Source organism: Oncorhynchus clarkii, chromosome 32, assembly GCF_045791955.1.
Source record: "Oncorhynchus clarkii lewisi isolate Uvic-CL-2024 chromosome 32, UVic_Ocla_1.0, whole genome shotgun sequence".
NCBI lineage: Eukaryota > Metazoa > Chordata > Actinopteri > Salmoniformes > Salmonidae > Oncorhynchus > Oncorhynchus clarkii.
Window position 1 is genome coordinate 13,736,361 of NC_092178.1, and position 14,497 is coordinate 13,750,857.

At 41.6% G+C, this 14,497-nt stretch overlaps 2 protein-coding genes across 2 annotated transcripts; both read right to left on the bottom strand.

The window, feature by feature from the left end:
- Positions 1-1,543: 1,543 nt before the first annotated feature.
- Positions 1,544-3,937, bottom strand: LOC139392220 (homeobox protein Hox-A10-like). Its single transcript, XM_071140033.1, has 2 exons — positions 3,040-3,937; positions 1,544-2,218 (listed from the first exon to the last, which is right to left on the bottom strand). Exons 1-2 carry the CDS (start codon positions 3,935-3,937, stop codon positions 1,944-1,946), a joined length of 1,173 nt encoding a protein of 390 aa, XP_070996134.1. The 3' UTR covers positions 1,544-1,943.
- Positions 3,938-9,743: 5,806 nt separating this feature from the next.
- LOC139392128 (homeobox protein Hox-A11a-like) lies at positions 9,744-11,438 on the bottom strand. The gene is made up of 2 exons (XM_071139852.1): positions 10,802-11,438; positions 9,744-9,976 (listed from the first exon to the last, which is right to left on the bottom strand). Exons 1-2 carry the CDS (start codon positions 11,436-11,438, stop codon positions 9,744-9,746), a joined length of 870 nt encoding a protein of 289 aa, XP_070995953.1.
- Between the last annotated feature and the right edge of the window lie 3,059 nt (positions 11,439-14,497).

The window sequence follows — 14,497 nt, forward strand, 5'->3', positions numbered from 1 at the left end:
TGGCACTTTAAGGCTGTAAACTAAATCAGGGTGTGTTTAACACGGACCCAGTATACCGCAGGGGTTATTCACTTATTTTTCCCGCAGATAACAGCTTGTCTGGCGGATCTAAATATCGCCATAAAGCCCTTCCCGTCTTTTGTGTCCGGGCTGTATTGCGCAGCGGAAGCATCCGGTTCAATTGCCCACCGGCGCGCCGCTGAGGTCGCTGTTGCACACTCAACTTCCCCTTCCACTCCAATGCAGTGGTCGTAACCGAGGCCTTGTCTGGCGTCATTGCGTCACGAGTGAGAGAAAACATGCTTATCTATACGCTAAATCCAAGTCCAACTCGCATATGGCTGAGCTTTTACAAAGATAAATATAGGACGCAGGCAATTCAGGGGCTTAATTTGACGACGAAAATAACAAGTGGAGTTTGTATAAATATTACTGACGATATGTTAAGATAAATACACGACAGTAAGTATTTCTCAACAGCTAAAGGAAATAAGAAATGTCCTATTGTTTATTCATATATTTATGTAAAAACAAATAACACTCCATCCTATTGCATACAATTCAATCAGATTGCACGTGTCCCAGACTACGTTGACTGAAGTTTCGATGTATTAAACTGGGCCAATTCAGACAGTTTCGTGTTGTAGCGGTAGAAAATAGATCCCAACAACATGAAACTACCTAAACCACTCCACAGTCCGCTCCAGGCCTCAAGACGCACAGCAGCCAATGCATAACGCCACGTCTTCTTCGGTTTTCATATCGATTTCAAACACCAATGCTGTTCATAACGAGCCTGTATTGAAAGTACCATGTTCTTTAATGTTCATTATCAAATCTTTGCACTGGAAACTGTCTTTCTTATTACATGTTGAGTCCAGAAAACACAAATCGCAAACAACAAATTGACTTACCCATTCATCGAAGTTATTCCACTATTCCAATCACAAAATGAATGGAAGACTTTGTCCAAAAATGCCCAAACGCAATATTACTTTCCACCACTGTCTATTGCTTCCTCTCTGGCTAAACGTCTCTCTCTCGACTGAAATCAGTCTTTGGGGAGAGCGAGAATCGTCATATACGAGCAAGTCATAAAACTCTACAAATGCCGCCTTGCAGCGTTATAGGCCTATGCCTATACCGCCTAGACATATTATGACTGGTGTCATATGTAAATAGTTTCCGAGAGCTATTCCATGGATCCTAAAAACATTTCTTAACGGACAGGCAAAAGCCAAGCAATGTACAACTTCAAATGGGATTCAATAACCTGTCCAAATTGCTTATACTATTTTACAGAAAAAAATGGCGAGAAATACAGAGGTATAAACACTGACTTCAAAAAACAGACTAATCCAGTATATGTGAACTTATAATTTATTACGCAATACACAAAACACAATCTCATATGTACATAATGTTATACACAATAAAAACATTTTCACAATGTAGACTGCTCGTGTACATTTCCCTTAGTTCGAGTCTACACAACAAAATGATCCTCAACTCATCATAATATATCGGAACAATACATTTATAGGTCGACTCATCTTATTCCCTCACTGTTGATAGATAGGCCTTGTGTGATCCACATTGAAAAATGCAGGAAAAGGGGGGTCTGAATCATGTTGTTTCATGCAATCTACATTTTAAATAAACTGCACAATATATGCAATATATTTGTAAAACTCAATGGTGATTTATATGTGTAGCTCCAATTTAGATAAAATATCAACCATTATTTTACCCAAGACACCTATTCCAAGATGTGACAGAATATGAAGAAATAAGAAACAACCGATAACATTCACGTTTTACCAGTAGCTTATACAGGACGATGCAAAGGCTTGCCTGTAGGCCTAAGAAATATGTGCCCTTTTCAACTTGCATTATAACTAAAGCTCGTTTAATACAAAGCTTATTAAAAACATTCAGTGTTATCACGAAAAACCGAAATTTGACGTGAGCTCCCGAATCCTGTTTTCCCGGGTCATTTTCTTCAGTTTCATTCTGCGATTCTGGAACCATATTTTGACCTGCCTGTCGGTCAGGTGCACGCTCCTACTGATCTCTAGGCGACGCTCGCGAGTCAGGTACATGTTGAAGAGGAACTCCTTCTCGAGCTCCAGTGTCTGGTGCTTGGTGTATGGGCAACGTTTCTTCCGGCCGCTTTTTGCTGTTAGCCAGTTGGCGGTGCTCTCACTTTTTGAGTCTCCTAAAGGAAATGGTAGATACATGCTTTTTAGGCTGACAGCTTGGGATGTAAGATAGGCCGCGCGCAAGCTTCTGTGTGTGTGTGTTTGTGTGTGTGTGTGTGTGTGTGTGTGTGTGTGTGTGTGTGTGTGTGTGTGTGTGTGTGTGTGTGTGTGTGTGTGTGTGGTGCAGGTCAATGGGTTGATATAGGCCTTTCCATAAGGAAGGTTCAACGGCCTTGTGTACTTTGCTTGAACTTAAAACATGTGCAGGTAATAATTCAAATATATTTTATGAGATGTATAACATTTTCTATCATTTTAGACCTACTATAATAAGAACACATATCAACAGACAAAAATAAAAACAGGCTTTTAGTAGATAGTGAATAGACATAGCCTACGAATGTTAGGCCTATTTTGAGCGACAGTGAAGTCATTTTTTGTCCAAAGAAACAAGGGCCTATAATGGAAACTCTATGATAAACCTATAGCCTAAACCGAAACAAATATTTACATGTATTTTTTTATAATAACATTGCTTTTTTCCCCACAGCATTTTTACTAAATTGCTTCTATTATTTTTCCAAACCTTTCATGCCCGCTTGATATTAAGGCATTAAAATATTCTCAACTAAAGCATGGTGTCGCCTCATATAGACCATATATTATCCCTGAATAAAAACAAACACCTAAATGACCTCTGAATGCTAAAGCAGAAATCCGTCTCTCTGCAAGTGTTATAATCTTTTTATTTGTCGCCATACCTGCTTCACTATACAGTATGAAATAAAACCAACCGTGGCAGAGTGAGTGACAACACCTTTTGATGATCTCAGCTCACCTTTAGTCGTTTTCACTGACTTTTCCTTCTCGAGCTCCACCACAGCTTCCTCGGGAGAGGAAGGTTCCCCGTCGGAGGACGCTCGCGTCTCCTCGTCCCCCAGTAGGGCGTTCGTCTGCTGGGGTTTGGGCGCGTTACCGGAGGACAGAGCCTCCTCGGTGTCTCTCCTCCTGTGCTCCGCCGTGGCTGAGCAGGCTAAAGCTGAGGACAGCTGGGGTGTCGAGGTGTGGAAACGAGTTGGTGCAGGGGGGTGTAGGCCAAAGTGAGAATGAGAGGGGTTCGATTGGGCACCGTGGTAAACTTTATGAGAGCGTGCGTGCGTCTGAGACAAGCGGAAGTAGCCAGGCACGGGTACAGTACCCCCACCACCGCCGCCGTCGGTGACTGTACACGAGCCTGAACCGGAGCCTGTTGTGGTTAGCCTCGAGTATGTCAGGTCTTCGGCTGTGGAGGCTTTAGGGCACTTCTGCGGTTCATAGAGACAGTACGCGCTCTCCTCCTTAATGCTCTGTGAGAACGAGCAGGGCGCGACCTGGGGACCCACAGTTTGTTGCTGGTCCATTCGGTCCATTCTGCACGACCTCTGCGCGTCCATCCACATCTCCATGCCTGACATATACGCGCCTGACGCGGCAGACATCATGTTTTGGGGACCTGCGTTGCTCCGCTTGCCTATGCCAGGGAAGTATCCACAGTTCTGTAGTCCGTAAGGAACCTCTGAGGCGGTGTTATGGGGCAGACACACGCCGCTGCCCGGGTAGTAGTGTCCCCCTGCACCCTCGGTCCGACCGCTGATCAGAGAATCCACAAAAAACGCGTTTCCTGCGGGGCTGTCCGAGCATGACATTATTGTAGTGTATTTTGGCGAGGGGAGAAGATAGCCCTTTCTGGCTGACATTTCTTGTGCAAAACATGCTGGATATGATTAGATGTACCCCCCTCTCCACTGTGCAGACTCTGGAGCCAATAGGAAGGCTCGGATACGCAGGGCCCCTCCCCATCCACGACCACGTAGCAGCCGGGGCCATCGAAGGTCTGAGGAATAGAAAGGAGAAAGCACAGCAATCAGTGCGTTTCTCTCATCTCGCTTTAATGCACCACCATAGCACCGACGGGGCGAGGCCATATGTGCAGAATGCAAACATTCGAAAATAAAAAGTAGTCTATGCGCACCCATGCATGCGCAAAGGGGAGATCGGCAGCATATGTTCCATATCAACTACCAATTATGTTTTCAGCATTAAGAGAAGTGCGTCGTATCCCTTATTATTTTGAACTGTGCGTAAAATAAGCATAAGGTTTAATGAATCAAATGATTAATTTGTCTTAAGCCCTATGGCTCCCTATAGTTGATACTTTATATGCGTATATATCACACAAGAAGACTAAATGGAAACCATATTCGTTTTAAAAACAGACGCAACAACAGGACCAATAAAGGAAAGCCTATATAAGCTACTAAATAATGACGTGTTCACCTCATCATTATAACACAATTAATATGAAATAAAAATTACAAAAAGTATTTGAAACCCTATTTTACACTGTAGGTTAGTGACCTTTGAAGATGACTTTGCAAAAGTTTAGAGACTTCAAGTGTTACATCCATCAACTGCAGATAAGGCTATGCGTTCTTCCTGTACTAAAATGAGAGGTTTACAAGGTTTAACAGCCCTCAGATGCTGTTTAATCGATACTAGACTAGATACAACTAGGCTACATGTACTCCTTATATAGCTAATTTAAAATTAACGTTGGAAAAGTAAAACCAGCACATTAGTTCATATTAAACCAAATCAAATAAACAATCACTTCGCAAGTCATTCGCGCCTATAGCCTACACCTTTTCATGCGCACACAGTGTCGACAATCCTCCCGAACTGTAAGTGACAACTGTAAGCCAACATTAAGGTTCCCTTCAGGTTTAAACAGGTACCGTAAACAGGGCGTAACAAGACGGCTACACATTCTTTTACAGTGATTTAATATAAAATAGATCACTGCGTAAGTCTAATTAATTGACAAGTAAATGGATTGTAGAGAGCTAAAACACCGATGAAGGCATTAGGCCTAATTGGCAGGAAAATTATAGCTTTACATACAGCAATTTTCTCCGAGTTCAAATGATTCGTTTCTTCTAGATCTATTTATTATATAAGATATACATATAGGGACATCAAAACAGACTGTATATCCGACCAAATAGCAGCACTAGATGATTTTGGGGAGTCTGGTTAAATCTAAATCATTGTCAATTTAGCGTCGAAGGATGATGCAGTAACGCCAACTGATGTTTTTGGTTACAAATAGGCCTATGTGTAGCCTCGATGTGTAGCCTCGATGCCTAATAGCGTGTTACAAAGGTATTGTAAAAGCAAACTATGGATGCAGATAATCATTATGGGTTCATCAAATATAAAGGTGTCCTATATGAACCTACGCTTTTTTTATTCACACAATTCACCACACGTATAAAATACCTTTGTGGGCATCTAATTGACATGCTGTTTCAACAATAACAATACATTTTTCTCAATTTTGCATTGAGATGGACACCGCAGAGTGAAAACAGAGCCGGAGGTCCACAAGCCACCTGGCACGGGTAATGGTCAAAACTGGCCCAGATTAACTTCAACCTGGAGAGAGAGAGAGGAATGGACGCATCCAAATGGAGGGAGACCAGTTGAGGCCCTATAATACCCCAACGAGACAATGGGAATAACCTGAGCAAGTAAGTAAACATGGTGATTTAACCCCCCAAAACACAAACGTGGCCTTAAATGTAGACCTAAAAGCAATTTCTGCATCGTTACTAAAGGCTTATAGTTGTGGTTTGGGTCTAGTGGGATAATAGTTCGATGGTAAAAGACAACAACATTGCACTGTCACGAAAAATGACATCTTATTCATTATGTCTCCCAATTAAACATAGAAGTGAGACTGGTAATAGTTCTATCAATTCTAAAGTATAAGGAACGAAAAGGTTTATATGGTGCATAACTGGGGTTGACTATATATACTGTATATATGAGGAGGGGGGATCCGTGCAGCTAACATTACTTGCCTGTTCTATAAACTGAACAGTGAATTGTGCATTCCATTACGAGTGAACTTAACTACCAGACAAATCAGCAAAAACACCATCAGCAAATATATATATATATATATATATATATATATATATATATATATATATATATATATATATATATATATATATGATCTTGTAAAATATCAGCCATTCGAAATTCAATACTTAATAATGTTGACGTTAATTAATTCTGTGCACGTGCAGCTTTGAAACAGTTGTAGTCAGCACACACACCCCATGCTGCATTATCGACGTGTAACCTAGGCCTATCAGTTATATCTCCGTGTTACAGTTATTAGCCTAATTGCGGCTATTAAATCTTCATTTCACAGCTGTCCAGCTATCATTTCCCCTAAAACAGTTTACTCTGAACAACGCTTTGATCAACCTCATATGATGGTGGCCGGGGAGGCCGTTTCGGACGGATCATGTTCGTCGCGAGTGCAGTTATGAACAATAATGCAGAGTTTTATTACATCCAGCGGAAGCATGTATTTTTCACGAGAGACAAAGGAGTAGTAGAGGGGTGTCCACGCGCATGCAAGAGCCGTGGCGAACCCCATCCGCGCCTTGGAATGATACCGAATATCCCCCTCTCTAGCGTCTAGAACAGGAAGGAAAGGGACACACGTTTCTGGCCTATCACAATCAAACCTACTTTTTCAATCACATCATTTATACTTTTGGCACGACCCAGAGAGTAATGCCTTCTGGAAGGACACCAAATGCAGATTGGTTCCAAAAAGCCCAGTGAGAGTGGTGATTTCACAAGTGATTGTTGTGATTTAGAAGGGCCAACTAATCCAGATCATAAAAAAAATATGTTTTATATAAAACACTGAAATGAATAGATAATGATGAACTACTTTCGATAAGACATTCACGCCCCTCTTTCCATGATTGTGAACAAATACTTTCAGCCTGTAATAACCTTGATATCTTAAAGTAGGCCTGTTCTATTGGATATTTGGGACAGATATTTTGCGATATATTTTTGGGCCATGCTTATACATGTAAAATATACAAGCCTAACAAATGTAGTAGAGCACGTGTTGCTAGGCTACTACATGTAATATCTTACCTAGGTCCTCTACAATTATACTGCCAATCATGCTCTACTGCTGACCACCATATTGAATGTGCAACCTAATGATCAAAACAGCTAAAGGAAAGAAACGTTACAATACAGTTGTACTTAAATAAACTGTTCAAATAATCTACTTCTGAAAACAGGAACAGCCAGCTCTCTCACATAGTATGAGGCTTTGTTCTTTGTTCGAGAAAATGTACCTGCATTGCAAGGTATTGTATCCCTCGAGAATCTTGAAGGTTTCTTGTGCTGGGTTCGAGTTCTTGCAAACAAAAATATCTACGACAATGACATTGATCTCAACAGCGCCGCACTGTGGCAGGAAGAAGCGTCTCCAAATGAGCACAAGCCCCATGGCCGCTACTCTGATCCAAGGAGGACAACCTGCGAAGGGGGAAAAACCTTCTCAAATGAAGTCGAAACGGCCAGTGAGCAGAGGCTTTTCCTATCCGTCCTCTCCCCTGTCTTCGCTCTCGCCTCCTTTGTAAAATAATTGATAACCTTGGGTCTCAGACGGTTTATTGCACTGCACTCCAACTGTACAAATGCTCCAGACTCTGAGACAGATTTTATGGCCGCGTTGCTGCGGCAACGGGGAGGATGTCCAGTAATTAGGGACGGAATTCCAGCCCGCAGTAAAGGATGCGCCAGGCGAGGTAAGGCCGGAGAGAGGCAACCATAAACTTCAGCCTCTCTCTCCCTGCGTTTATGGCCCTTTTGACTGTCATATATGAACGCCATTGCGCTGCGGCTGGCGCTCATAAACAGAGTGATAATACAGCAAATATGGCGATGCTCGCTTAGGAGGATGTTGTGGAATAAGGGATGATTTTAATCCAATCCATGAGAGACACGTGTAGGTGAATGAAAAGGGGATGCACATGGTGACTGTATTCGGCTTGTTTACCACAGTGTTGTGGATAATTGAGACAAACATATTCAAAGTTCAAAGCCAATGAATGAACTCAATTGAATGATAAGCCTGAATGATGGTAGCCTATACGTCAGTGAGTTCAAAACGATTAGTGCCTAGATGTGCATGTCACCCTATACAATTGCAATGAGCAAAGGTCATTAGAAAATACAACCTGACACACATAAGAAATAGTAGCCTAACGTTTAGGTGCATATCAACATTTACGATTGGTAGCTTGATGAAATATTGGTGTTAATCAATCAATCGCTCACACAAATATAGTTTCCACGAATAAGGTTTCACATTCGAGTAAGTAACTCTCAGTTTGAAATATTTAAATAGCATTTAGTCTTATTTCTTTGTGCTTAAAATGTTAAGAGTTGTGCGTAAAAGGCCTGTGTGAAGGTAAAACAGCTTTCAAAATAGTTTCCAGTCTGAGTAAAATAACCAGTCACATTTGTACATTCCTTCAAAAATCTTTTCATTTTTAATTTCGAAATATAGGATAATACAGAATATTTGGGGCATACCAAGCAGTTGATCCAAGATTATGTCCCTAACAATATATTTCAAAACGCATTTCACGTTCACGTTACTGCAACAGAAAACAAGAAGACCTGTGAATAATAGAAACAAATATTTCGTCCTATTTGAACAAAACCTGGATGCATATTGGCTGAATCTGGGTATCGAAAGACTGCGGCCTTGTTGCATACATGACCTATATTAACAACAGGCGTGTCGCAATGCAACAATTCGTAGGCTACAATGAGGCTGAACAAGCTTATATCAGGTTCTGTCTGTATAGGGTTAATATTATCCTCATTGGGTTTGTCCGTGCATTAACATCAAATTCAAAGCCAAATTAGGTGTGGTAATCAAGTATACAAAATATAAACAGATGTTACTACATGTGTTGTGTTGAAACTATTACAATGGCCTAGTCACGGTTTGGGGTCAACAGCATTTAACACCGGGTCCTTATTATTTTGCTGATAGAGCTTCGCAGCTGGTATTTAAAAGTGATAGAAAATCAGTGGCTGCAAAATAAACAACCTTACGAACAGAGACAATGTACAATCGCGCTCTTCCAAGTCTCATTATTTGGTCACACCAATTAATGAATTAAAGTCATAGCCTCATTTATGAAATGCACAACAGCACATATTGTCTGCCAACAAAAAACCTATACCACGTCACCACTCGTACGATTTTACTAACAGAAAACTTCATTTACCAGAGGCTTTTCGATTACAAAATGAACCCGACTCAGTCATTGTTAGACTGGTAAGGCTGTCCGCGCTGTGAGGCGAAGATGAAGGCAATAGACCTAGTGTGGCACAATATTATTAGGATACACAAGAAACATAGTCTTGGTGAGGACAACATCCGCAGGAATATATTTTTTAAACAAAGTCTGATGGCCAAAATGCCGTCAGTGTGTCAACTTAAATCATTCTGCTACCTGTCCTCGAACTTGAAATGAACAGTTGAGCATCGTGTTGGAGCTGCACACATTGTTGTTGTTGTGTTGTTGCTACTGCTGCCACAAACGTCTGAGACCACAGCGAGTCAATAAGTCTGTACACGCATATGGCAAGTCACTCCTAAAGCAGCGGGTTCGTGGTATAATAATGTAATCTGTCCCTGTTTAATTTCTTTTCCTTCATTCTTCGGTTCTGAAACCAGATTTTCACTTGGCGGTCGGTGAGGTTCAGCATACGAGAGAGCTGCAGTCTCTTCTCTTTGTTGATATACACACTGAAAAAGAACTCCCTCTCCAGTTCTCGGATCTGATATTTTGTATAAGGACATCTTTTTTTACGAGTCCTCTGTCCACCTAGAGAGGAGAGAGAAGAGAATGGCGGTCACCAAAATATACAAATAGCTCATATTATCCATGACTATGTTCTAGGATTTATAGGCATTGTTATAGGCTTTTGGGTAGTCTATAATTACGCATGTGGTCCAAATCAATACGACGAAAAATGTTGTTATTGCCTCTTAATTTCTATATATTATTTATGCAGTCATTTCAATTACAATATGAAGCCATTAAATAGCATATGCAGTGTTGTGGATACGAACATGCTATACATGATAACTGACCGTTTTCAGCGTGCATGTAAGGCTATAGACGAAATGTAATTAATCATAAAATAATATCAACAGTAATATCACATCAATAGATTACATTTGATTTCTCACATCAGAAACATGACAAATAGCATACTAGTGCAACACACACACTGCCAGACTGCGTTAACGCACGATCTCCTATGTGCTAACCCCTAAACCAGAGGCATCCCCTCATTACACGCAAGTAAGTGCTCTTTTAATGCTAAGAAACCGTGAAACTAGGCTACATTTATGATTAATGTATGACCGGGAATATTAGGTCTGCGTTACAATTCACAGTAATAACTACGTGCTTTTTAAAAACTTTAGGGAGTGTTAAGAAAAATCACTAGTTCTGATTTCTTTCACGGCCAATTTCAATTCCAAGCACGTGATCCTGAAGTTTATAACAAAGTTTTGTTGGGGAAATCTACAGGCCCTCTATAAACCTTATAAGCTTATAAAACACCATATAAAGAATTTAACAGCAGCGCGCTAGATTGCAAACTTTCTCTCATAACCAGGGTGCTGACTTAATACGTACTGCTGCTGCTGCTGCTCGATTTCTCCTCATTGTTGCCGGAAGAGGACTCTGGACTGCTGGTCTCCTCGCGTGGCTCCTTCCCCTCAGTATCCCGGCACGGTGGAGCGTGCTCTGCCACGGAGTTTGTTTGTTTCGTGGCCGTTGTGTTCCCTGAATAGTCGTTAGACGACGGCGTTTCCGAGGCGTTGCCATATGCTGTCTCGAAAAACTGGTCGAAGGCTTGGGGCAGCACCCCATTCCTGCCAACGTTTCCGTAGAAATTGGACGCTGCAGAGCCCGCGCCGGAGTGGTGGTGGTACGCAACAGGGTTGTTTTTGGCAAACATTTCCCCCATGGTGGGCTGCGACGACAGACAGTCCCGGTGAACCATGTCCTCCGTAGTGGGGTAGCACTGGGGCAGGTTCCCCCGATGTGTCCATTTACCAGACGCGTCAATGGCAGCATAGTCCCTGAACGTCACCTCTCTCACAGGCTGGACTTGCGGCAGGTTAGAGGAGTACGAATATGTTATGGGGCGAGTAGACGGGGTCTGGGACAAAAATGAGGGTAGACCGGAGAAGTCTGCCCCCGCCGAGACGTAGTAGGTGCAACTGGGCAAATACATGTTCGAACCGACAGGGACCAGCTCGTCAAAATCCATAATTCCTTCACTCTACCACAATCTGGGTCATGCCTCTATAGCCGCCCTTAACATGGCTCTGGAGCGCCCTGGCTCGTGCCTCTTTGAAGCTGGTTCGCTAGGCAGAAATTTTGAGACGTAAGCTGACGTGGAGAGCCAACTCCATCCATTCCGGGGAGGCGTGGGTCACGTGACCAACAGCAGAAATGGACAGATTTCCTGTGCGTGTGCGCGAGAGAGAGAGAGAGTTAACGGTTTATTTTTTATTTAGCTTTTGTATATTGTCTATTTCACTTGCTTTGGCAATGTAAACATGTTTCCCATGCCAATAAAGCCCATTGAATTGAATTGAGAGAGTGAGGGAGAGAGAGAGGGTCGAGGGTGTGTGTGCTATGAGAGAGGGTGTATGTGCGGGTGTGTGCACGCGCGTGCATCATGGAGAGTGAGGACTTATTCAGTGAATGAGTGAGTGAGTGAGTGAGAGAGACATGCTGCTAGTTGTCCTGAAGCTTGACATTGGTGGTTTATCGCCATGTCGGTCTAAAATGAATTCCCTTACATGCAGCAAGTCAGAGGGAAAACTATAATTGCATTGGTTGTTAAAATGTAGGGAAGTGACATATTTCTATCGAATAACTAACCTGATTCAATATCAATTTCACATATGCTATGCGCCTTTCGACATCTAATCTGTGTGTGTGTGTGGGGGGTGGGGGGGTACTGGTTGAATCCATGCGTCTTGTAAGCTTTATGATATCCCTGAGGGTTTGAAGATGTCTTTGGAAATATTACACACTTGAGGCTTGCCAACAATATCTGTATCCTCTAAACGTGTAAGTACATTTCATTCAATAGTAAAATCCAAGACTATTGATTATGCTTTTGCAAAAACAAAGAAAGAAAAATAACATATTTCCATGCTATGTTTGATGTTTGTGACTGAGGTGTGTGCTCATAATTTACAACATTATATCATGACCGTTTGGCTTCACGGCAACATTTGTCAATCAGGGTCATGTTCAAGTAAGCCTTGATGTTTGGCCCTGCCTCCGGTCAGGTGTCAGCGTCGCGACGACCAAACAGACATTTTCGGCCATGCAACACTTAGACAACACCAACAGACAGCTCATATTGACGCTTGGCTGTTAAAATACTCCAAACCCGTACATCACCTGCATTTCGCCACATAAAAAAAGACGGACGTTTTGTAAGCGGTTTTAAAAAAGTTGCCAATATTGCACAATGTTGTTTACGACAGCGATAACTGAGGAGGCACCGGATCAATACTTCATATTTGAGCGCAGTAGGTAGAGATCGAGATAAATGCCCATGAATTGATTGTGGGTGTCTGTCTGGATATTATAAACACCCAGCGCTAGACCAACAATAGGCTAGTTAAAAATGGACGTTTGTTAAATCATAATAGGCCTATGTTAAACTAATAGTAGTTCGTTGCTAGTTAGGTTGCATAATTAGGCCTCAACTGCAAAATTAGTTTTGTTTTCAACTTGAACTCCGTGATCTATGAATAATATACGAATATAGGTCTCACCGCCTGTAAATAGCAATATTATCCAGATTGCACAATGCGTAAAGTGCCGTTTTACGCACAGATAGGCCTATTTCTAGATGTAATGAGGAAATAGACATCTATTTCTATGACCTGCAAGACATTGTGAACTACAATGCAATTCAGTTTTACAGTCCAATTCCGTTTAACAGACTGCGCACCCCTTCAGCGGCCTAGACAATAGTCCAGACAATATTTGAAATAGCGTCAACACACTACAACTATCAGCGTTGTGGAATACATTGATGTTGAATCAATAGCCGATTTGTTTTGAAAGATTTATCCAGACGTTGTCCTCGTTTAAACCCAACTCCACGAGAAACGTTTAAACAACTTTTATGGGCTCCATGGGCCTATGGGCAATAATTATGTTCGAAACCATTATTCATTCTAAAGATTATGTTGGGTAAACATTTATTTCCTTATTAGCACATGATGTATAGACAATCTAACCAAAGGTGGAACACTAGTCAAAAAAGGTTCATGTTTAAACATTTAAAAAGTATATATAGTTAGTTATATCTCATATTTAGGCTAAATACTATAGATTGCATTTTCCTCACGAGTATTGTACCCATTTCGCATCTATTGAATAGAATTACAAACACATAAGCCTATGAATTCTTAACAGCCCAACAAAGTGTATTAGGTCATACAATTTACTTGTTGTAATGAAATACAAAATAACATATACTTAGATTAATCCTTTTCGAGTTTGTTTTTGGATGATAGATTTTGAATAAGCTACATGTGATGATACATGTTCAATTACATTATGAAGGATAGTAGGGTATTATCATTTTTACTATCAATAAGACAATGAAGATATCCGTCTCTTTGCGTATAGATAGACCACAGTGGTGGGTTTTGCGTGTTGTGAGCTGGTGGAACCTAACTCTACTGTTCTGTAAACGAGCGACCAGAGAACGGATTAGGACCGCGGGGACTCGCTTTACCCAAATCCGCCCGGCCTAAACTCCACACACACCGAGCTTCAGAATGCGCCAACGTGACACGTACTGTAATATGACCTCGAAAACATAACATGTCTTAAGAAACGGTAAGTTGGCTATGAGCTTAAACCCCTGTTCCAAAATAGAAACAAATAGAAGCATTAGAATATATCGGGTCATCCGTTCATGCATTGCCTCCTATTCAAATGATTGTGGGGACACAAACAAACCCTGTGCCTTCGAAACCACACGCTCCGCCTCTTCGTCAATCCAGACAAATTCTACGACTTGAGCTAGAGCTTTTAAGCCGTAATTGAGCACAGGGTGCCCAGGAATACCAAAGGCACAGACCTGAGTTTTTATAGCTCCCATAGTATTATACTGTGTTTTTTTCTCTCGGCCAGACACCATCAAACCGACCAGGCGTGATAGGAAGTCGCCACCTACACGGACAAAGTCAGGAGCCGAAGCAGTCCAGCGACAAAAGAAAACTAGACATTCTAAAACTTAACAAAGACAGGTAAGATTCATACTTACTCTTATAAAAATGCATTAGC

Bases quoted from the DNA above. Each gene is read 5' to 3' on its own strand.
- LOC139392220 (XM_071140033.1), bottom strand. From the start codon at position 3,937: ATGTCAGCCAGAAAGGGCTATCTTCTCCCCTCGCCAAAATACACTACA. The intron at 2,219-3,039 runs GTGAGCTGAGAT...CATTTCCTTTAG, and splicing joins GTCAGTGAAAACGACTAAAG to GAGACTCAAAAAGTGAGAGC.
- LOC139392128 (XM_071139852.1), bottom strand. From the start codon at position 11,438: ATGGATTTTGACGAGCTGGTCCCTGTCGGTTCGAACATGTATTTGCCC. The intron at 9,977-10,801 runs GCAGTACGTATT...TCTCCTCTCTAG, and splicing joins GAAATCGAGCAGCAGCAGCA to GTGGACAGAGGACTCGTAAA.